Raw genomic sequence first — 24789 nt, forward strand, 5'->3', positions numbered from 1 at the left:
AGGGAGCTGTGACTCGGCTCGGGGGCCCCCATAGTAAGCTGCTTGCTGTGGGGGCACTGAACAGGAGGGAGGGGCCAGGATCACATAAGAGGGACCCGAGAAGGGGAGCGTGAAGTGCCGGTGGGGGACTCTAGAAAAGGAGGAGCCTGGAGTGCAGGTGGAGGACCCCAGAAGAAGAGGAGCCTGGAGTGCAGGTGGAGGACTCCAGAAGAGGAAGAGCCTGGAGTGCCGGTGGAGGACTCCAGAAGAGGAAGAGCCTGGAGTGCCGGTGGAGGACTCCAGAAGAGGAAGAGCCTGGAGTGCCGGTGGGGGACTCGAAAAGAGGAGGAGCCTGGCGTGTCAGTGGGGGACCCCAGAAGAGGAGGAGCCTGAAGTGCAGGTGGAGGACTCCAGAAGAGGAGGAGCCTGGAGTGCAGGTGGAGGACTCCAGAAGAGGAGGAGCCTGGAGTGCAGGTGGAGGACTCCAGAAGAGGAGGAGCCTGGAGTGCAGGTGGAGGACTCCAGAAGAGGAGGAGCATGGAGTGCAGGTGGAGGACTCCAGAAGAGGAGGAGCATGGAGTGCAGGTGGAGGACTCCAGAAGAGGAGGAGCATGGAGTGCAGGTGGAGGACTCCAGAAGAGGAGGAGCATGGAGTGCAGGTGGAGGACTCCAGAAGAGGAGGAGCATGGAGTGCAGGTGAAGGATTCCAGAAGAGGAGGAGCCTGGAGTGCAGGTGGAGGACTCCAGAAGAGGAGGAGCCTGGAGTGCCGGTGGGGGACTCCAGAAGAGGAGGAGCCTGGAGTGCCGGTGGGGGACTCCAGAAGAGGAGGAGCCTGGAGTGCCGGTGGGGGACTCCAGAAGAGGAGGAGCCTGGAGTGCCGGTGGGGGACTCCAGAAGAGGAGGAGCCTGGAGTTCCGGTGGGGGACTCCAGAAGAGGAGGAGCCTGGCGTGTCGGTGGGGGACCCCAGAAGAGGAGGAGCCTGGAGTGTCGGTGGGGGACCCGAGAAGAGGAGGATTGGGGCTGCTCTGTACAAATCCATTGCAGAGAGGAGGGAAGTATATTATGTTTGTTTTTTATAGGAAAAAAACAAGACGTTCCAATCACTTTAAACAGGAAGTAAACTGTAAACTGTCATACATATATTGTACCTATAGGTGATCCTATAATAAGACTTCCCTATAGGTGACCCTATAATGAGACTTCCCTATAGGTGATCCTATAATAAGACTTCCCTATAGGTGATCCTATAATGAGACTTCCCTATAGGTGATCCTATAATAAGACTTCCCTATAGGTGATCCTATAATGAGACTTCCCTATAGGTGATCCTATAATGAGACTTCCCTATAGGTGATCCTATAATGAGACTTACCTATAGGTGATCCTATAATAAGACTTCCCTATAGGTGATCCTATAATGAGACTTACCTATAGGTGATCCTATAATAAGACTTCCCTATAGGTGATCCTATAATGAGACTTACCTATAGGTGATCCTATAATGAGACTTACCTATAGGTGATCCTATAATGAGACTTACCTATGGGTGATCCTATAATAAGGCTGACCTATGGGTGATCCTATAATAAGGCTGACCTATGGGTGATCCTATAATAAGGCTGACCTATGGGTGATCCTATAATAAGGCTGACCTATAGGTACTGTAAATATCTCCTAAACGCCATTTCTTGGACGCATGTGCCGTGACCGGCAGTTCCCACACGCATGCGTGGGAGTGACGTCACGTGGCTTCAGCCAGTCACACAGCCGGAGTCCACAAGGACATCAAGGGATTGGTTTGCATGGAGGGTGTCACATAATGTGCTAGTATGTGATGCACCTCCCCCACATATTATACCTTTACTTTGCAGGTATAAAAAAAATAAAAATCAGCGTTTATTTCCTCTTTAAGTTTCTTATTTAAAGTGATTTCACACCTACCTAATTTTTATAATCGTTTCCATTTCGTATTCAGACAGTTCACACTACTTTACCTTACTTCATTTTTCCACTAAGCACAGAAATCATATTTTGGAGGATTGCGCCCCCTAGAGGCTGGTCTGTGATACAACCTATGTGTGTGATTATATGTCAGTATTACATTATATATCTCTGTATGTTGTGTGATTATATGTCAGTATTACATTATATATCTCTGTATGTTGTGTGATTATATGTCATATTACATTATATATCCCTGTATGTTGTGTGATTATATGTCATATTACATTGTATATCTCTGTATGTTGTGTGATTATATGTCATATTACATTATATATCTCTGTATGTTGTGTGATTATATGTCATATTACATTATATATCTCTGTATGTTGTGTGATTATATGTCATATTACATTATATATCTCTGTATGTTGTGTGATTATATGTCATATTACATTATATATCTCTGTATGTTGTGTGATTATATGTCATATTACATTATATATCCTGTATGTTGTGTGATTATATGTCATATTACATTATATATCCTGTATGTTGTGTGATTATATGTCATATTACATTATATATCTCTGTATGTTGTGTGATTATATGTCATATTACATTATATATCTCTGTATGTTGTGTGATTATATGTCATATTACATTATATATCCTGTATGTTGTGTGATTATATGTCATATTACATTATATATCCCTGTATGTTGTGTGATTATATGTCATATTACATTATATATCTCTGTATGTTGTGTGATTATATGTCATATTACATTATATATCTCTGTATGTTGTGTGATTATATGTCATATTACATTATATATCTCTGTATGTTGTGTGATTATATGTCATATTACATTATATATCTCTGTATGTTGTGTGATTATATGTCATATTACATTATATATCTCTATATGTTGTGTGATTATATGTCATATTACATTATATATCTCTGTATGTTGTGTGATTATATGTCATATTACATTATATATCTCTGTATGTTGTGTGATTATATGTCATATTACATTATATATCTCTGTATGTTGTGTGATTATATGTCATATTACATTATATATCCTGTATGTTGTGTGATTATATGTCATATTACATTATATATCTCTGTATGTTGTGTGATTATATGTCATATTACATTATATATCTCTGTATGTTGTGTGATTATATGTCATATTACATTATATATCCTGTATGTTGTGTGATTATATGTCATATTACATTATATATCTCTGTATGTTGTGTGATTATATGTCATATTACATTATATATCTCTGTATGTTGTGTGATTATATGTCATATTACATTATATATCTCTGTATGTTGTGTGATTATATGTCATATTACATTATATATCTCTGTATGTTGTGTGATTATATGTCATATTACATTATATATCTCTGTATGTTGTGTGATTATATGTCATATTACATTATATATCCTGTATGTTGTGTGATTATATGTCATATTACATTATATATCTCTGTATGTTGTGTGATTATATGTCATATTACATTATATATCTCTGTATGTTGTGTGATTATATGTCATATTACATTATATATCTCTGTATGTTGTGTGATTATATGTCATATTACATTATATATCTCTGTATGTTGTGTGATTATATGTCAGTATTACATTATATATCTCTGTATGTTGCGGTCATTCAGGTGATTATCTAATAGTTTCTTGAAGCTATCAATGCTCCCCGCTGAGACCACCGCCTGTGGAAGGGAATTCCACATCCTTGCCGCTCTTACAGTAAAGAACCCTCTACATAGTTTAAGGTTAAACCTCTTTTCTTCTAATTTTAGTCTTATTAAACTCCCTTCCGCAAAGGGGTGGGGGACTGTGCCTTCAAGACTATAGGCAATGGGGATTGCGCCTCCTGGAGGCTGGTCTGGGGTACAGACTATAGGTGGTGGGGGTTGGCATCTTTTAGAGGCTGGTCTGGTGTATAGCTTATAGACAATGGGGAATTGCGCCTCCTAGAGGCTGGTCTGAGGTACGGCCTATAGGCATTGGGGGATTGCACTTCCTAGAGGCTGGTCTGAGGTACGGCCTATAGACAGTGGGGGATTGCGCCTCCTAGAGGCTGGTCTGAGGTACGGCCTATAGACAGTGGGGGATTGCGCCTCCTAGAGGCTGGTCTGAGGTACGGCCTATAGACAGTGGGGGATTGCGCCTCCTAGAGGCTGGTCTGAGGTACGGCCTATAGGCATTGGGGGATTGCGCCTCCTAGAGGCTGGTCTGGGGTACAGCCTATAGGCAATGGGGGGATTGCGCCTCCTAGAGGCTGGTCTGGGGTACAGACTATAGACAATGAGGGATTGCGCCTCCTAGAGGCTGGTCTGGAGTTGACAGGAACTACTGCAAGAAGGCTGCAGGAGATCAGCAGATCTGAGATGTAAGAAGAGAGAAAATGAAGGTGAAAATAAAAGTTTTGTTTAGAAATGATGCCAAGCACAGAGAACATGAATGTCATCCAGTCCGGGTTATCATTGTAATGTATTTTCCTCTCCCTTTGTTCTGCCCTCTGCTGGGGTATCAGATGGGACAGAATCTATTGTTTATTTTCCCTCCAGTGATTGCAGGTCACAAGGTCGTGAACCATCAGGTTCCTCTACTGAAGTATCAACTCCCCAGACTGACCACACATCCTCCAGATTCACTCTCACAAATTTCCATGTCAAATGTCAGCCGAATGTCCTTCCTGCCACCGATCTCCCAGAATATATCATCTCTTACTTCTAGAGGAGTGTGCCTTCAGGGGTACTCTACCTAAGCATTTACAAATGGTCTACTACCCAACCAACTCGATTGAGGTTTCAGGATACTTTACCTAGGGGGTCTCCAATGGTCTAATATCCAATCAATCAGAATGGGGGTTCAGGGTACTCTACCCAGAGGGTCTCCAGCAGTCTGATACCCCGTCAAGTAGACTGGGAGTTCAGGGCACTCTACTAGGAGGACCCCAATGGTCTAATATCCCACCAATCAGACTGGGGGTTCAGGATACTCTACCTAGGAGGTCTCCAATGGTCTAATATCCCACCAATCAGAATGAGAGTTTAGTTTACTCTACCTAGGGGGTCTCCAATGGTCTAATATCCCACTAATCAGGCTGGAGATTCAGGGTTCCCTACATACGCGGTCTCCAATGGTCTGATATCCCACAAATCAGACCGGGAGTTCAGGGTACCTTACCTAGGAGGTCTCCAATGGTCTGATATCCCACCAATCAGACTGTGAGTTTAGGGTACTCTACCTAAGGGGTCCCCAATGATCTGATATTCCACCAATCAGACTGGGAGTACAGGGTACTCTGGAGGAGGTTCCCACTGGTGTTGTAACCTTGAAATCAGTCTGGGAGTTTGAAGTACTCCATCTAGGGGTGTCCCCAATGGTACAATATACCCCTAAATCAGTCTTGGGGTTTGGGGTACTCCACCTAGGAGGGTCCCCACTGACTCCATATGCCTGAAATTAGTGCGCTATTTTGGGGTACTCCATCGAGGGGGTTGGTCCTCACTGGTATAGTATCCCTGAAACCAAGGTGGTAGTATGGGGTACTTCATCTAGTGGGGTCCCCACTGGTATAGCACCCCCTAAAGCACAATAGGGGTTTGGAGTACTCCACCTAAAGAATCTTTCACCAATCAGTCTGGGGGTTTGGGGTATTCCACCAAGGGGTCTCCCACCAATCAGTCTGGGGGTTTTTGGGTATTTCACCAAAGGGGTCTCCCATCAATCAGTGTGGGGGTTTGGGGTATTCACCAATGGGTCTCCCACCAATCAGACTGGGGGTTTGGGGTATTCCAACAAGGGGTCTCCCACCAATTAGTCTGGGGGTTTTGGGTATTCCACCAAGGGGTCTCCCACCAATTAGTCTGGGGGGTTGAGGTACTCCTAGGAGGGTATTCACTGGTATAGTATCCCTGAAATCTGTGTGGGGGTTTGAAGTGCTCCAACTAGGGGTCTCCCACCTATCAGTCTGGGGGTTTGGGGTACTCTTAGGAGGGTCTCTAATGGAGTAATATTCTTTAATACTGATTCTGGTCTGTAATTTAATGAATAGGTCACAATTTCTTAGAATCTGCATTTGTCAAAAGTCAGGGAATGTAAGCTTCCATCACACCCTCGGTACACAGGCCTCACAGAGTCCCATTCATAGAAAAGGTTCTGCAGAGTAAGTGCAAATTATCAGTGTGGTCATGGCTCTACCCCTGGGGGATGGGGGGGGGTCCTCTCACATCTGCCCTAGGAAGGGTAATCTCTGCACCATGGTTTGATGGGTGGGGGAGGGGGTGACTCAGTTAGTCTACTCCAAAGAACTTCACCAAGAATTTCAGGACTTGTGTGGTTCAGGAGCCATTTCTGCCATGACTTGGCATCGGTTGGATCTGCCCCCGGTGACCATCATAGAGGAGAAGTGACTCAAGGCGCTTGGAATGTTCTGTAGACAAATAATTCTTCTTATTGAGAGAAAACAAAACACTTTCCTTCAATGTTTTCATTCGTCAATTTGTTTTTTTGTGCTTTCACATCCCTTCCATTTCCTCAGCGGTATATTTAAAGATGGCGGCCACTAGGTCAAGAGACCTTGGCATTTCCTTGAGACTGGCCAAGGTTTCCTGTAGATGGGGAGGGGAAAGAGGTGACAGGAATGGGACGGGATGGGAAGGGAGGTTTCCTGTCTCCATTTATATCCACTTCATCAGTCGTAGGATCAGGCGAGAGATGCACTGAGGCCAGGAGCTCGGCAGGCGGGTTAGTTGTGGGCTCTGTGTTCATCATGGTGGGGAGGTTGGTGGAGGTCATTATGGGCTCCACGTTCATTATGGTGGGGAGGTTGTTGTGGGCTCTTTGTTAATCATGGTGGGGAGGTTGGTGGAGGTCGTTGTGGGCTCCACGTTCATCATGGTGGGGAGGTTGGTGGAGGTCGTTGTGGGTGCCGCGTTCATTATGATGGGGAGGTTTGTGGAGGTTGGTTGTGTCCCATAGATTCTGGGGTGAGTGGATGGAGTTGTTGGTGCAGGGAATACTGTACAGGCAGAGGAGGAAATACGGGACCAGTGGGACTGATAACTCTTTGTGTGCCGGAGGGACCAGCCGCTGTGTGTAAAGGTTTCCTGTGCTGATAGAGAAGGGAGGAAAGATGAGGGGGGAGCACTGAGCAGCTGCAGGATGCTGGGAGTTGTAGTCCCATGTCATGGTGTGATGAAAATCAACCAATAGGGGGGAATTCTGGATGGAGGCCAGGCATTAATCATTGCACACCGGCTCCGGGGGATTATGGGAAAGGCTGAGGTGGTGGCAGCCATGATGGATCTGCCATGTATGGGCTCTCCGAATGTAATGCCACTATTCCAGGATTAAATGACCAATCAGAGCACAAGGCTAGAATGGCGGCAGATTGGGAATCGATTTCGTTATTTTACATGAAAGGTGCAGAAAGTACGAAAGGAAACGCGATAGAGAGGAAAACAAATCGTTCCACCAATCCGCACAGAGCAGATTCCCGAATATCTTCCATGTGTGGGTGACGGCGATCAATATTATTAACCAATCACGGGCAAGATGTCTTTACTTTGTATAAATAAAAAATACCCCAAGATTAAGGGTTATTAGTGGGGTACCCAAGGTTCAGTATTATTGTGTACCCCAAGGATCAGTGTTATTAGTGGTGTACCCCAAGGTTCAGTATTATTAGTTGTGTACCCCAAGGATCAGTGTTATTAGTGGTGTACTCCAAGGTTCAGTATTAGTGGTGTACCCCAAGGATCAGTGTTATTAGTGGTGTACCCCAAGGATCAGTGTAATTATGGTGTACCCCAAGGATCCGTGTTATTAATGGGGTACCCCAAGGATCCGTGTTATTAGTGGGGTACCCCAAGGATCCGTATTATTAGTTGTGTACCCCAAGGATCAGTGTAATTAGTGGTGTACCCCAAGGATCAGTGTAATTAGTGGTGTACCCCAAGGATTCGTGTTATTAGTGGGGTACCCCAAGGATCCGTGTTATTAGTGGTGTACCCCAAGGATCAGTGTTATTAGTGGTGTACCCCAAGGATCATTGTTATTAGTGGTGTACCCCAAGGATCAGTTTTATTAGTGGTGTACCCCAAAGAACAGTGTTATTAGTAGTGTACCCCAAGGTTCATTGTTATTAGTGGTGTACCCCAAGGATCAGTGGTAATAGTGGTGTACCCCAAGGATCAGTGTTATTAGGGGTGTACCCCAAGGATCAGTGTTATTAGTGGTGTACCCCAAGGATCCGTGTTATTAGTGGTGTACCCCAAGGATCAGTGTTATTAGTGGTGTACCCCAAGGTTCATTGTTATTAGTGGTGTACCCCAAGGATCCGTGTTATTAGTGGGGTACCCCAAGGATCAGTGTTATTAGTGGTGTACCCCAAGGATCCGTGTTATTAGTGGTGTACCCCAAGGATCAGTGTTATTAGTGGTGTACCCCAAGGATCCGTGTTATTAGTGGTGTACCCCAAGGATCAGTGTTATTAGTGGTGTACCCCAAGGTTCATTGTTATTAGTGGTGTACCCCAAGGTTCATTGTTATTAGTGGTGTACCCCAAGAATCAGTGTTATTAGTGGTGTACCCCAGGGATCAGTGTTATTAGTGGTGTACCCCAAGAATCAGTGTTATTAGTGGTGTACCCCAAGAATCAGTGTTATTAGTGGTGTACCCCAAGAATCAATGTTATTAGTGGTGTACCCCAGGGATCAGTGTTTTTAGAGGTGTACTTCAATGTCTAGTGTTTTTGTGGTGTACCCCAAGGTTCGGTGTTATTAGATGGTGTACTCAAAGTTTTATTGTTATTAGTGGTGTACCCCAAGGTTTAGTGTTATTAGTGGTTTACCCCATGATTCATTGTTATTAGTGGTGTACCCCAAGATTCAGTGTTTTTAGAGGTGTACGTCAAGGTCTTGTGTTATATGTGGTGTACCCCAAGGTTCATTGTTAGTGGTGTACCCCAGGGTTAAGTGCTATTAGTGGTGTACCCCAAGATTCATTGTTATTAGTGGTGTACCCCAGGGTTCAGTGCTATTAGTGGTGTACCCCAAGATTCATTGTTATTAGTGGTGTACCCCAAGGATCAGTTTTATTAGTGGTGTACCCCAAAGAACAGTGTTATTAGTAGTGTACCCCAAGGTTCATTGTTATTAGTGGTGTACCCCAAGGATCAGTGTTAATAGTGGTGTACCCCAAGGATCAGTGTTATTAGGGGTGTACCCCAAGGATCAGTGTTATTAGGGGTGTACCCCAGGGTTCAGTGTTATTAGTGATGTACTCCAAGGTTCATTGTTATTAGTGGTGTACCCCAAGGATCAGTGTTATTAGTGGTGTACCCCAAGGATCAGTGTTATTAGTGGTGTACCCCAAGGATCCGTGTTATTAGTGGTGTACCCCAAGGATCAGTGTTATTAGTGGTGTACCCCAAGGATCCGTGTTATTAGTGGTGTACCCCAAGGTTCAGTGTTATTAGTAGTGTACCCCAAGGTTCATTGTTATTAGTGGTGTACCCCAAGGATCAGTGTTAATAGTGGTGTACCCCAAGGATCAGTGTTATTAGGGGTGTACCCCAAGGATCAGTGTTATTAGGGGTGTACCCCAGGGTTCAGTGTTATTAGTGATGTACTCCAAGGTTCATTGTTATTAGTGGCGTACCCCAAGGATCAGTGTTATTAGTGGTGTACCCCAAGGATCAGTGTTATTAGTGGTGTACCCCAAGGATCAGTGTTATTAGTGGTGTACCCCAAGGATCCGTGTTATTAGTGGTGTACCCCAAAGAACAGTGTTATTAGTAGTGTACCCCAAGGTTCATTGTTATTAGTGGTGTACCCCAAGGATCAGTGTTAATAGTGGTGTACCCCAAGGATCAGTGTTATTAGGGGTGTACCCCAAGGATCAGTGTTATTAGTGGTGTACCCCAAAGAACAGTGTTATTAGTAGTGTACCCCAAGGTTCATTGTTATTAGTGGTGTACCCCAAGGATCAGTGTTAATAGTGGTGTACCCCAAGGATCAGTGTTATTAGGGGTGTACCCCAAGGATCAGTGTTATTAGGGGTGTACCCCAAGGATCAGTGTTATTAGTGGTGTACCCCAAGGATCCGTGTTATTATTGGTGTACCCCAAGGATCAGTGTTATTAGGGGTGTACCCCAGTGTTCAGGGTTATTAGTGGTGTACTCCAAGGTTCATTGTTATTAGTGGTGTACCCCAAGGATCAGTGTTATTAGTGGTGTACCCCAAGGATCCGTGTTATTAGTGGTGTACCCCAAGGATCAGCGTTATGAGTGGTGTACCCCAAGGATCAGCGTTATTAGTGGTGTACCCCAAGGATCAGTGTTATTAGTGGTGTACCCAAAGAATCAGTGTTATTAGTAGTGTACCCCAGGGATCAGTGTTATTAGTGGTGTACCCCAAGAATCAGTGTTATTAGTGGTGTACCCCAGGGATCAGTGTTATTAGTGGTGTACCCCAGGGATCAGTGTTATTAGTGGTGTACCCCAAGGATCCGTGTTATTAGTGGTGTACCCCAAGGATCAGTGTTATTAGTGGTGTACCCCAAGGATCAGTGTTATTAGTGGTGTACCCCAAGGATCAGTGTTATTAGTGGTGTACCCAAAGAATCAGTGTTATTAGTAGTGTACCCCAGGGATCAGTGTTATTAGTGGTGTACCCCAAGAATCAGTGTTATTAGTGGTGTACCCCAGGGATCAGTGTTATTAGTGGTGTACCCCAGGGATCAGTGTTATTAGTGGTGTACTCCAAGGTTCAGTGTTTTTAGAGGTGTACTTCAATGTCTAGTGTTTTTGTGGTGTACCCCAAGGTTCGGTGTTATTAGATGGTGTACTCAAAGTTTTATTGTTATTAGTGGTGTACCCCAAGGTTTAGTGTTATTAGTGGTTTACCCCAAGATTCATTGTTATTAGTGGTGTACCCCAAGATTCAGTGTTTTTAGAGGTGTACTTCAAGGTCTTGTGTTATATGTGGTGTACCCCAAGGTTCATTGTTAGTGGTGTACCCCAGGGTTAAGTGCTATTTGTGGTGTACCATAAGATTCATTGTTATTAGTGGTGTACTCCAAGGTTCAGTGTTATTGGTGGGATACCCCAAGATTCATTGTTATTAGTTCTGTACCCCAGGGTTCAGTGCTATTAGTGGTGTACCCCAAGGTTCAGTGTTTTTAGAGGTGTACTTCAAGGTCTAGTGTTATATGTAGTGTACCCCAAGGTTCAGTGTTATTAGTGGGATACCCCAAGATTCATTGTTATTAGTGGTGTACCCCATGGTTCAGTGTTATTTGTGGTGTACCCCAAGATTCATTGTTATTAGTGGTGTACCCCAGGGTTAAGTGCTATTAGTGGTGTACCCTAAGGTTCAGTGTTTTTAGAGGTGTACTTCAAGGTCTAGTGTTATATGTGGTGTACCCTAAGGTTCAGTGTTAGTTGTGTACCCCAGGATTCAGTATTTTTTTGTGGTGTACTCGAAGGTTTGGTGTTATTAGTGGTGTGCCCCAAGGTGCAGTGTTTGCAGTGTGGTACCCCAAGGTTCAGAAAATGTAGTGGTGTACCCCAAGGTTCAGTGCTATTAGTGGTGTACCCCAAAGGTTAGTGCTAGTAGTGGTGTACCCCAAGGTTCAGTCTCAGTAGTGGTGTATCCCAGCTTTTAGTCTCAGTAGTGATGTACCCGAAGGTTTAGTGTTAGCAGTGTACCCTAAGGTTTAGTCTTAGTAGTGGTGTACCCCAAGGTTCAGTGGTATTAGTGGTGTACCTCAAAGGTTAGTGCTAGTAGTGGTGTACCCCAAGGTTCAGTCTCAGTAGTGGTGTACCCCAGCTTTTAGTCTCAGTGGTGTACCCCAATGTTTAGTGTTAGCAGTGTACCCTACGGTTTAGTCTTAGTAGTGGTGTACCCCAAGGTTCAGTGGTATTAGAGATGTACCCCAAGGTTTAGTGTTATTAGCAGTGTGTCCCAAGCTTCAGTATTATTAGTGGTGTACCCCAAGCTTCTGGGTTATTAGTGGTGTACCCCAATGTTCAGTCTCAGTAGTGGTGTACCCCAAGGTTTAGTGTTATTAGCAGTGTATCCCAAGCTTAAGTGTTATTAGCAGTGAACCCCAAGGTTTAGTCTTAGTAGTGGTGTACCCCAAGGTTCAGTGCTATTAGTGGTATACCCCAAGGTTTAGTGTTATTATCAGTGTACCCCAAGGTTCAGTGTTATTAGTGGTTTACCCCAAGATGGTCATTTTTAATGGTGTACACCAAGGTTCAGTGTTATTAGCAGTGTACTGCAAGGTTCAGTGTTATTAGTGGGGTACCCCAAGGTTCAGTGTTATTAGTGGTGTACCCCAAAGGTGCAGTGTTTTTAGTGGTGTACCCCAAGGTTTGGTGTTATTAGTGGTGTACCCCAATGTTCAGTGTTGGGACCCTTACTTTTTAACCTATTTATAAATTATATAGAATTTGGAATTAAAAGTGCCATTTCAGTCTTTGCAGATAACACCAAGCTATGCACTATGATATCATCCTTACAGCTTAAGTGTGATAATAATTTACAAGTCGACCTCAATGCAATGTTTCATTTGACAACTATATGGCAAATGAGATTTAATGTTGATAAATGTAAAGTTCTGCACTTGGGGGTAAAAACATGCATCATACTTACTAGGAAAGCAGCTGGGGGGAGTCAATGGTGAAGAAGGATCTAGGGAAGTCAATGGTGGAGAAGGATCTGGGGGAGTTGATGGTGAATAAGGATTTAGGGGAGTCAATGGTGAAGGATCTGGGGGAGTCAGTGGTGGAGAAGGATCCGGGTGTCCTGGAAGATCATAGACTTAATAATCATACATTCTAGGAGGAGAGCAGCTGGGGGACTCAATGGTGAAGAAGTATCTGGGGGAGTCAATGGTGGAGAAGGATCTGGGGGAGTCAATGGTGGAGAAGGATCTGGGGGAGTCAATGGTGAAGAAGGATCTAGGGGAGTCAATAGTGGAGAAGGATCTGGGGAAGTCAATGGTGGAGAAGGATCCGGGTGTTCTGAAAGATCATAAGACTTAATAATCATCCATTCTAGGAAGAGAGCAGCTGGGGGAGTCAATGATGAAGAAGGATCTGGGGGAGTCAATGGTGGAGAAGGATCTGGGGGAGTCAATGGTGAAGAAGGATCTGGGGGAATCAATGGTGAGGAAGGATCTGGGAGAGTCAATGGTGGAGGATTCGGATTTTCTGGAAGAACATACTGTAGACCTAATAATGATACGTTGGACTCCTATCTGTGGGAACATTTTTCAGGGAGTTTATAGTTAACTTTAAGGTCAGTATGACTCACAGGGGGTGTTATGACTGATGTGTCCCCCATCATAGGATGCAGAAATCTCACGACTCTGGTGGTCACCACAACTCTTAGCCCGGCCATACCCTGTTAGTGGATAAATGGAGGAAATTCTTCCTTGCCGGGACAATGTATTCTGACAGAGGAACCCTGATTGAACGAGAAAAGTTTTCCAACATGTCCCTTCAGCAGAAGTCAATCAAACATTAGACTTCTGTTGATTGGGGGCAGCGCACACTGATTGAGATCTGGCCAGTTCAGCAGGGATAGTGTATGGTCGGCTTCAGTGTGCATCGATGGACATATTAAACTGATATTAAAGTTTATTTTTTTCTAAAAAAATAATAGAAATGTCTTATTTACCGGCTCTGTGAGGGTTTTGCACAGAGCAGCTCTGATCTTCCTCTTTTTGGGTCTCCTGGAACTCCTCTTCAGTAAGTCCCCCCATAGAAAGCGACTTTCTATGGGGGCACACGTGTGGGCTCACTCCCAAGCTGCCCTGTCTGCATCAATTGACACAGACAGGACACCTTGGCCCTGCCCCAAACTCCTTCATCACAGAATTTGATTGACAGCAGCAGGAGTCAATGGTTCCCTCTGCTATCTATCCTGTGAGAAGGTGGTGGGGGGTATTGGGTGAATGTTGTGACATGGTGGTGGGGGAGTATTGGGTGGATGGTGTGACATGGTGGTGGGGGGGTATTGGGTAGATGGTGTAAAACAGTCATGGAGGGTATGGGGTGGATGGTGTGACACAGCGGTGGGGGGCATTGGGTGGATGCTGTGTGACACAGTGGTGGGAGGGTATTGGGTGGATGGTGTGTGACACAATGATGGGTGGATGGTATGAGATGGTGGTGGGGGGTATTGGGTGGATGGTGTGACATGGTGGTGGTGGGGTATTGGGTGGATGGTGTAACACAGTGGTGGGGGGTATTGGGTGGATGTTGTGACATGGTGGTGGGGGGTATTGGGTGGATGGTGTGACACAGTGGTGGGGGTATTGGGTGGATGGTGTGACATGGTGGTAGGGGGTATTGGGTGGATGGTGTGACATGGTGGGTGGGGGGTATTAGGTGGATGGTATGAGATGGTGGTGGGGGGTACTGGGTGGATGGTGTGACACAGTGGTGGGGGGTATTGGGTGGATGTTGTGACATGGTGGTGGGGGGTATTGGGTGGATAGTGTGACACAGTGGTGAGGGTATTGGGTGGATGGTGTGACATGGTGGTAGGGGGGTATTGGGTGGATGGTGTGACATGGTGGTGGGGGGTATTGGGTGGATGGTGTGACATGGTGGTGGTGGGGTATTGGGTGGATAGTGTGACACAGTGGTGGGGGGTATTGGGTGGATGGTGTGACATGGTGGTGGGGGGGTATTGGGTGGATGGTGTGACATGGTGGAGGTGGGGTATTGGGTGGATAGTGTGACAAAATTGTTGGGGGTATTGGGTGGATGGTGTGACATGGTGGTGGTGGGGTATTGGGTGGATAGTGTGACACAGTGGTGGGGGGTATTGGGTGGATGGTATGAGATGGTGGTGGGGGGGTATTGGGTGGATGGTGTAACACAGTGGTGGGGGGTATTGGGTGGATGGTGTGACATGGTGGAGGGGGGTATTGGGTGGATGGTGTGACACAGTGGTGGGGTATTGGGTGGATGGTGTGACATGGTGGTGGGGGTTATTGGGTGGATGGTGTGACACAGTGGTGGGGGGTATTGGGTGGATGTTGTGACATGGTGGTGGGGGGGTGTTGGGTGAATGGTGTGACATTGTGTTTGGGGGGTGTTGGGTGGATGGTGTGACATGGTGGTGGGGGGTATTGGGTGGATGGTGTGACATGGTGGAGGGGGGTATTAGGTGGATGGTGTGACATGGTGGAGGGGGGTATTAGGTGGATGGTGTGACACAGTGGTGGGGTATTGGGTGGATGGTGTGACATGGTGGAGGGGGGTATTGGGTGGATGGTGTGACATGGTGGAGGGGGGTATTGGGTGGATGGTGTGACACAGTGGTGCAGGTATTGGGTGGATGGTGTGACATGGTGGAGGGGGGTATTGGGTGGATGGTGTGACATGGTGGTGGGGGGTATTGGGTGGATGGTGTGACATGGTGGTGGGGGGTATTGGGTGGATGGTGTGACATGGTGGTGGGGGGTATTGGGTGGATGGTGTGACATGGTGGATGGGGGTATTGGGTGGATGGTGTGACATGGTGGAGGGGGGTATTGGGTGGATGGTGTGACATGGTGGTGGGGGGTATTGGGTGGATAGTGTGACACAGTGGTGGGGGGTATTGGGTGGATGGTGTGACATGGTGGAGGGGGGTATTGGATGGGTAGTGTGACATGGTGTTAGGGGGGTATTGGGTGGATGGTGTGACATGGTGGTGGGGGGTATTGGGTGGATGGTGTGACATGGTGGAGGGGGGTATTGGGTGGATGGTGTGACATGGTGGAGGGGGGTATTGGGTGGATGGTGTGACATGGTGGTGGGGGGTATTGGGTGGATAGTGTGACACAGTGGTGGGGGGTATTGGGTGGATGGTGTGACATGGTGGAGGGGGGTATTGGATGGGTAGTGTGACATGATGTTAGGGGGGTATTGGATGGATTGTGTGACATGGTGGTGGGGGGTTTTGGGTGGATGGAATGAGATGGTGGTGGGGGGTATTGGGTGGATGGTGTGACATGGTGGAGGGGGGTATTGGGTGGATGGTGTGACATGGTGTTAGGGGGGTATTGGATGGATGGTGTGACATGGTGGTGGGGGGTTTTGGGTGGATGGAATGAGATGGTGGTGGGGGGTATTGGGTGGATGGTGTGACATGGTGGAGGGGGGTATTGGGTGGATGGTGTGACATGGTGTTAGGGGGGTATTGGGTGGATGATGTGACACAGTGGTGGGGGGGTATTAGGTGGATGGTGTGACACGTGGTGGGGGGTAGGGATGAGCCGAACACCCCCGGTTCGGTTCGCACCAGAACCTGCGAATGGACCGAAAATTTGCACGAACGTTAGAACCCCATTGACGTCTATGGGACTCGAACGTTCGAAATCAAAAGGCTAATTTGCATGGTATTGTCCTAAAAAGGGTTTGGGGACCCGGGTCCTGCCCCAGGGGACATGTATCAATGCAAAAAAAACTTTTAAAAACGGCCGTTTTTTCGGGAGCAGTGATTTTAATGATGCTTAAAGTAAAAAAAAAAAAAGTGAAATATTCCTTTAAATCTCGTACCTGAGGGGTGTCTATAGTATGCCTTTAAAGTGACGCGTGTTTCCTGTGTTTAGAACAGTCTGACAGCAAAATGACATTTTAAAGGAAAAAACCCCATTTAAAACTGCTTGCGGGTTTAATGTAATGTCGGGTCCTGGCAATATGGATGAAAATCAGTGAGACAAACGGCATGGGTACCCCCCAGTCCATTACCAGGCCCTTTGGGTCTTGTATGGATATTAAGGGGAACCCCGCACCCAAATTAAAATAAGGAAAGGTGTGGGGCCACCAGGCCCTATATACTCTGAACAGCAGTATACAGGCGGTGCAAACAAGACAGGGACTGTAGGTTTGTTGTTAAGTAGAATCTGGTTGTCATTTTAAACATTTTTAACGTGTTTAGCTCCAGCCAAAAAGCTATTTTAAGCTTTTTGGAAAACATAGGGAAGGGTTATCACCCCTGTGACATTTGTTTTGCTGTCTGTGCTCCTCTTCAGAAGATTTCACCTCACTTTTTGTCCCAATGACAAATGTTTTTTTTAAAAATGTGGGTTTTTTTTGTGGAACAAGGATTGGAAAGCATCAGTGGAAAGGAGAAACGTTTTTCCCATATTAACTCTTACAGGAGAGAATTTCCCTTCCTAGGGGTAGATTTCATCTCACTTCCTGTTGTCTCCTTCCGTTTGCAAGTAGGAGTCGTTTGTAAGTTGGATGTTTGAAAGTAGGGGCCTGCCCTATATACTCAGCAGAAATTTGGGCCTTAGGTGTTGTTGTGGCCACAACACTGTAAGCCCTCACAGGGCCCTGCTGTGAAATATTAGATCAAGAATTGTAATTACACGTCCCTGTTGGACAGGGGCAGAAAAATTGGGCCTTTGGTGGTGGTGCCACAACACTGCAACCCCTCACAGATACTCTAGTTGGAACGCAGAAATGAGCCCTGCTGCAAAGTATTGCATCAAAAATTGTAATTACACGCCCCTGTTAAACAGGGGCTGAAAAATTGGGCCTTAGGCACTGGTGGCGGCGCCCAGAACCAAAAATGTTCTTACAAGCTATCAGCGTGATGATTGAGGAGGAAGAGGATAATTACTCAGGGATAGTCACTCAGCATCAGCATAGGCAGCCTTTGAAGGGATCTGAGATTTCAAAAAAAATTATTCAGTTACATCAGCATCAGGTGCTTGGTAGCTGGTGGTGATCCAAGACTGATTCATTTTTATGAAGGTCAGTCGATCGACCGAGTCAGTGGACAGACGCACCCTGTGATCGGTTACAAAGCCTCCAGCAGCACTGAATGTGCGTTCCGAAAGAACGCTGGATGCAGGACAGGCCAGTAGCTCAATTGCATACCGTGCAAGCTCTGGCCAGTGATCCATCCTCAAGACCCAGTAACCCAGAGGATTTTCGGTGGGAAACGTGTCCAAGTCAGATCTTGCCCCTAGGTATTCCTGCACCATGTAAAACAGACGCTGGCGATGGTTGCTGGAACCGATCATACCTTGGGGCTGCGGACCAAAAAATTGTCTGAACTCATCGGTCAGACGGCCACCTTCTCCACCGCTCCTTCTTTGACTGACCGAAGCCTCAGCAACACGTTGTCCAGAAACAAGAGTTTGTAACCTCCCAGTTTCTGGGAACGCATTGCACAGACCTTTCTGCAAGGCCTCCTGAAGATGTTTCATCCTCTGCTCCCTCTGCAATGGCAAGATAAGGTCTGCAACCTTACCCTTGTAACGTGGATCAAGGAGGGTTGCCAGCCAGTATTGGTCCTTCTCCTTGATACCACGAATACGACGATCCTTACGCAGGCTTTGCAGGATCAGGGAGGCCATGCAGCGTAGGTTTGCTGAGGCATTCGGTCCGGAGTCCTCTGGGTCACTAAGGACGACATGGTCCGCAGCCACCTCCTCCCAGCCACGTACAAGTCCATGTGTTTCTTGGGACTGATCCCTTAAAGACTGCTGCTGATGCTGAGTGCCAGGCTCCACCTCCATACTGACACAATCTTCCTCCTCCTCCTCTTCCTGTGTGATCGGCGGGCACGCAGGAACACTGTCTGCATAAAGGGGGCCTTGAGAGCTAAGGAAGTCCTCCTCTTCCTGCCTCTGTTCTGCCTCAAGTGCCCTGTCCATTATTCCACGCAGCGTGTGCTCCAACAGGTGGACAAGGGGGACAGTGTCACTGATGCATGCACTGTCACTGCTCACCATCCTCGTGGCCTCCTCAAATGGTGACAGGACAGTGCATGCATCCCTGATCAATGCCCACTGGCGTGGGGAAAAAAAACAAGCTCCCCTGACCCTGTCCTGGTGCCATAGTCGCACAGGTACTCATTGATGGCCCTCTGCTGTGTGTGCAGCCGCTGCAGCATGGCCAACGTTGAGTTCCACCTGGTGGGCATATCACAGATTAGGTGGTTCTTGGGCAGGTTAAACTCCTTTTGGAGGTCCGTCAGCCGAGCACTGGCATTATATGACCAGAGGAAATGCTCACAGACTTTCCTGGCCTGCCTCAGGACATCCTTTAAGCCCGGGTACCTGCCCAAGAACCGCTGCACCACCAAGTTAAGGACGTGAGCCAAACAGGGCACATGGGTCATTTGTCCCTGTCGGAGGGCAGAGAGGAGGTTGGTGCCATTGTCGCAAACCACCATTCCTGCCTTAAGTTGGCGTGGCATCAACCACCTCTGAACCTGCCCCTGCAGAGCTGACAACCTCTGCCCCAGTGTGGCTCCTGCCCCCCAAGCACACCAGCTCAAGCACCGCATGGCATCTTTTGGCCTGCGTACTTGCGTAGCCCCTTGAACGGCTATGGAGCACCGCTGGTTCCGAGGACAAAGCACAGGAAGAGGCCATGGAGGAAGAAGAAGAGGAGGGAGTGGAGGAGAGAGGTGTGTCACAATCATTAGCATTTTGGAGGCGTGGTGGCGAAACAACCTCCAACACTACTGCACCTTGTCCTGCATTCTTCCCAGCTGCCAGCAGAGTCACCCAGTGTGCCGTGAAACTTAGGTAAGGTCCCTGTCCATGCCTGCTGGACCATGAGTCAGCGGTAATATGCACCTTACCGCTGACTGCCCTGTCCAGCGAGGCATGAACATTGCCTTCCACATGCCGGTAGAGAGCCGGAATCGCCTTCCGTGAGAAAAAGTGGCTTTTGGGTACCTGCCACTGAGGAACCGCACATTCCACAAACTCACGGAAGGGGGCAGAGTCTACCAACTGAAAAGGCAGCAGTTGAAGTGCTAGCAATTTTGCCAAGCTAGCATTCAACCGCTGGGCATGTGGATGGCTGGGAGCAAACTTCTTTCGGCAGTGCAGCAGCTGGGGCAGGGAAATTTGCCTGGTACAATCTGACGTCGGTGTAACGATAGCAGATTGCCCGCAAGTACTTGGCTGTGACACACCTAATTCTACACCTTCATTCCTCTCAGCGTAGGTCTCAGAGAGGACTGAAGGTATAGTGGGGTTGGAGATCTAATCTGATGAGGAGCAAGGAGAGGTCCTCTTTGTTCTTTGGTGTGGGTCTTTTAGATACGCTTGCCAACGAACTGCATGGCAGGTCAACATATGTCTGGTCAAGCATGTGGTACCCAAGCGGGAGATGTTTTGGCCACGCGAGATACGCTTGAGACATATGTTGCAAATAGCAGCAGTGCGATCTGATGCACTCCTCTCAAAAAAGGCCCACACCAAAGAACTTTTTGAATAACGCGCAGAGACAGCAGCGCCCTGCACATGCGGAGCTTTGGGGTGTGATGCAGTCAATGTGCTGCCCTTAGGCTGGCACCTGGAGGGCATCCTGCATCGTTGGTGATGTGCCGCCTCCTCCTCCTCCTCCTCCTCTCTCCTATCAGGCACCCAGGTTGAGTCAGTGACCTCATCATCCCCTCCCTCCTCATCACTGGAGCAAACCTGGCAGTATGCTGCAGCAGGGGGAGCATGACTGCCAGATTGCTGTCCTTCTTGGGCACCCCCTCTGTCCGTGCTCGTGTTACTGCCTTCATCGAGCTCAGTATCATCATCAGAGCCTTCCAAACGCTGGGCATCCTCCTGGAGCATGTACCCAACACTGTGGTCAAACAGTTCGAGGGACTCCTCAGGAGGACATGGTGGGGCTAGGGAAGGAGTCACTGATGACATTGAGCCGAGGGAAGAGGCCGCTGCTTTGCCAGACAAAGTACCCTGAGCATGGGTGAGAGAGGATGAGGTGGATGAGGACGGCTTGGTCATCCACTCGACCAAGTCTTCCGCATGTTGCAGCTCAACATGGCCAGCTGCAGAAAAAAAGGCCAAGCGTGTCCCACGGCCACGTGCTGATGAGGATGCACCGTCTCCACGACCAGCACTAGACACAGAGCCTGCTTGCCCTCTATTATTGGCTTGTGACTGTCTGCCTCTCCTTGTTGGCCTTCCAGACATACTAATGGCCTGTAGCTGCACTAAGCTGGGATATATATATATATATATATATATATATATACTGATACTGCAGCTAGCAAAATCAACTGCCTGCCTGTAGTATGAGAACACCACCAACCTTCTACAGGTAGCTTTAGCTGAACACTGTGCAGAGCTCGCAAAAAAATAACTTGTAGGTTTAGCTGAACACTGTGAGCAGGATGCACCACACTAACTTGTAGTCTTAGCTGAACACTGTGAGCAGGAAGCACTACACTAACTTGTAGCTTTAGATGAACACTGTGAGCAGGATGCACCGCACTAACTTGTAGGTTTAGCTGAACACTGTGAGCAGGATGCACCGCACTAACTTGTAGGTTTAGCTGAACACTGTGAGGAGGACGCACCACACTAACTTGTAGCTTTAGCTGAACACTGTGAGTAGGATGCACCGCACTAACTTGTAGGTTTAGCTGAACACTGTGAGGTGGACGCACCCCACTAACTTCTAGGTTTAGCTGAACACTGTGAGGTGGACGCACCGCACTAACTTGTAGTTTTAGCTGAACACTGTGAGGAGGACGCACCACACCAACTGTAAATAGTCTAGCTGCCTGACTGTGGTACTAATAGGATCAAAAGAACACCAGTAATTTTCTTCAGGTAGCTGTAAATACTGTAACAAGGCAAGCCTGCCTGTCAGTAAGAACATAACAGGAAAGGATCTAGCTAAACTGAATACAGTGTGTATATATATATATATGTATATATATATATATATATATATATATATATAACACCTGGGATGCATATATATACACAATACACTGTAAGTGCAGCTAACTCACTGACTGTTCTGCCTAATCTATCTAACTCAAATCAAATGACACTGTCTGTCTCTCTCTATCTCTCAATGAACGCCGGAACACACACTACACAGGGCCGCCATGCAGGCGGCCTTATATAGTGTGGGGCGTGTACTAAATCCCCTGAGCCATAATTGGCCAAAGCCTCCTTGGCTTTGGCCAATTACGGCTCTCTGTTCAGACGGCGCTGTGATTGGCCAAGCATGCGGGTCATAGTGCATGCTTGGCCAATCATCAGCCAGCAATGCCGCAGTGAATTATGGGCCGTGACGCGCCACGCGAATTTGGCGCGAACGGCCCATATCGTTTGCAATTCGGCGAACAGACGATGTTCAAGTCGAACATGGGTTCGACTCGAACACGAAGCTCATCCCTAGTGGGGGGGTATTGGGTGGATGGTATGAGATGGTGGTTGGGGGTATTGGGTGGATGGTGTGACACAGTGGTGGGGGGGTATTGAGTGGATGGTATGAGATGGTGGTGGGGGGTATTGGGTGGATAGTGTAACATGGTGGTGGGGGGTATTGTGTGGCTGGTGTGACATGGTGGTGGGGGGTATTGGGTGGATGGTATGAGATAGTGGTGGAGGGTATTTGGTGGATGGTGTGACATGGTGGTAGGGGTTACTGGATGGATGGTGTGACATGGTGGGTGGGGGGGTATTAGGTGGATGGTATGAGATAGTGGTAGGGGGTACTGGATGGATGGTGTGACATGGTGGGTGGGGGGCATTGGGTGGATGGTATGAGATGGTGGTGGGGGGTATTGGGTGGATGGTATGACATGGTGGGTGGGGGGGTATTGGGTGGATGGTCTAAGATGGTGGTGGGGGGGTGTTGAGTAGATGGTGTGACATGGTGGGTGGGGGGGTATTAGGTGGATGGTATGAGATGGTGGTGGGGGTATTGGGTGGATGGTATGACATGGTGGGTTGGGGTGTTGGGTGGATGGTGTGACATGGTGGGTGGGGGTATATTGGGTGGATGGTATGAGATGGTGTTGGGGGGTATTGGGTGGATGGTATGACATGGTGGGTGGGTGGGGTATTGGGTGGATGGTATGAGATGGTGGTGGGGGGTATTGGGTGGATGGTATGACATGGTGGTGGGGGGTATTGGGTGGATGGTATGAGATGGTGGTGGAGGGTATTGGGTGGATGGTGTGACATGGTGGTGGGGGTGTTGGGTGGATGGTGTGACATGGTGGGTGGGGGGTATTAGGTGGATGGTATGAGATGGTGGTGGGGGGTATTGGGTGGATGGTATGACATGGTGGGTGGGGGGGTATTGGTGGATGGTATGAGATGGTGGTGGGGGGTATTGGGTGGATGGTGTGACATGGTGGTGGGGGTGTTGGGTGGATGGTGTGACATGGTGGGTGGGGGGTATTAGGTGGATGGTATGAGATGGTGGTGGGGGGGTATTGGGTGGATGGTATGACATGGTGGTGGGGGGTATTGGGTGGATGGTATGACATGGTGGTGGGGGGTATTGGGTGGATGGTATGAGATTGTGGGCGGGGGGGTATTGGGTGGATGGTATGAGATGGTGGTGGGGGGGTATTGGGTGGATGGTATGAGATGGTGGTGGGGGGTATTGGGTGGATGGTATGAGATGGTGGTGGAGGGTATTGGGTGGATGGTATGAGATGGCGGTGGGGGGTATTGGGTGGATGGTATGAGATGGTGGTGGAGGGTATGAGATGGCGGTGGGGGGTATTGGGTGGATGGTATGACATGGTGGGTGGGGGGGTATTGGGTGGATGGTATGACATGGTGGGTGGGGGGGTATTAGGTGGATGGTATGAGATGGTGGGTGGGGGGGTATTAGGTGGATGATGTTACATGGAGGTGGGGGTGGGATTAGAGTTATTTTTTTACTAAGCAATATGATTTTATGTCTATAGAACTGAGGCCATGCCAGTCACCGTGCCCAACCCTTTCGATGAGGACACCCCCTTGGACCGTCCCTCCCCTGAGGGGGGTAATCCATTCCTGGAAGATGAAGTGGAGGGGAAAAGAGAGCCGTTGGGTTCAGATGCCAAACGAAGAGGAACACTGGAAAAGATTGCTAATCTTTCACCATTCTGGAAAGGAGGAAAAAGCCTTCTGGGGGTCCTCGGGGCCCCTGAGAAGAGGCGGGGAAGGCGTAAGTCAGAAGATGTGAGCCTTTTATCATTGGGGCGCAAAAAAGATGGAGCAGAAGAGGATGGCGGAGGCCCTGGTGGTGGAGTAAAACGGCTGTCCTTCCTATGGCTTGGAGCTGGTGGAGGAACCCCAGGGAACCGCTCTCAGAGAGAATCAATGGTGGAAGTGGTTCCGGAGAAGAATGAAGTCAACCGGGAACCAGAGAAGGTCCGGGAACCGCTCTCAGGTAAGTCAGTTGGTTGTCTCTGGTCACTCTGTAGAAGAAGGTCAGAACCTCCATGGATTGGTCCAGGGATGCCTTGTCCCTCCACTTTTTGCTGCCAGTCATTGGCTCACTGGTGCCTCTTCTACAGCAGCTGCTCTGCCCTTTACCACTAGTTTATGTGCTCCACTTCTCTTCACACTTCCAGCTCAGGTCAGTGCTCGAGTCAGTGCTCGGGTCATTGGTGGGGTCAGTGCTCGGATCATTGGTCAGGTCAGTGCATGGGTCATTGGTGGGGTCAGTGTTCGGGTTAGCAGTCGGGTCATTGGTCGGGTCAGTGCTCGGGTCAGTAGTCGGGTCATTGGTCAGGACATTGGTCGGGTCAGTGCTCGGGTCAGTAGTCGGGTCATTGGTCAGGACATTGGTCAGGTCAGTGCTCGGGTCAGTAGTCGGGTCATTGGTCAGGACATTGGTCGGGTCAGTAGTCGGGTCATTGTTCAGGACATTGGTCGGGTCAGTGCTCGGGTCAGTAGTCGGGTCATTGGTCAGGACATTGGTCGGGTCAGTGCTCGGGTCAGTGCTTGGGTCATTGGTCGGGTCATTGGTCGGGTCATTGGTTTGAGTCATTGGTTTGAGTCAGTGCTTGGGTC

General features: G+C 48.0%; 1 protein-coding gene across 1 annotated transcript in view; it reads left to right on the forward strand.

Annotated features, from left to right (window-relative positions):
- The first annotated feature begins 6611 nt into the window (after positions 1-6611).
- LOC141107358 (exocyst complex component 3-like protein 2) overlaps positions 6612-24789 on the forward strand; it is an 86631-nt gene continuing 68453 nt past the window's right edge. Inside the window, exons 1-2 of the mRNA XM_073598043.1 lie at positions 6612-6722; positions 23697-24163. Coding sequence (XP_073454144.1) covers positions 6619-6722; positions 23697-24163 — 571 coding nt within the window. The 5' untranslated portion in view covers positions 6612-6618. The remainder of the gene's footprint in view (positions 6723-23696; positions 24164-24789) is intronic.

Source organism: Aquarana catesbeiana, linkage group LG09, assembly GCF_042186555.1.
Source record: "Aquarana catesbeiana isolate 2022-GZ linkage group LG09, ASM4218655v1, whole genome shotgun sequence".
Classification (NCBI taxonomy): Eukaryota; Metazoa; Chordata; class Amphibia; order Anura; family Ranidae; genus Aquarana; species Aquarana catesbeiana.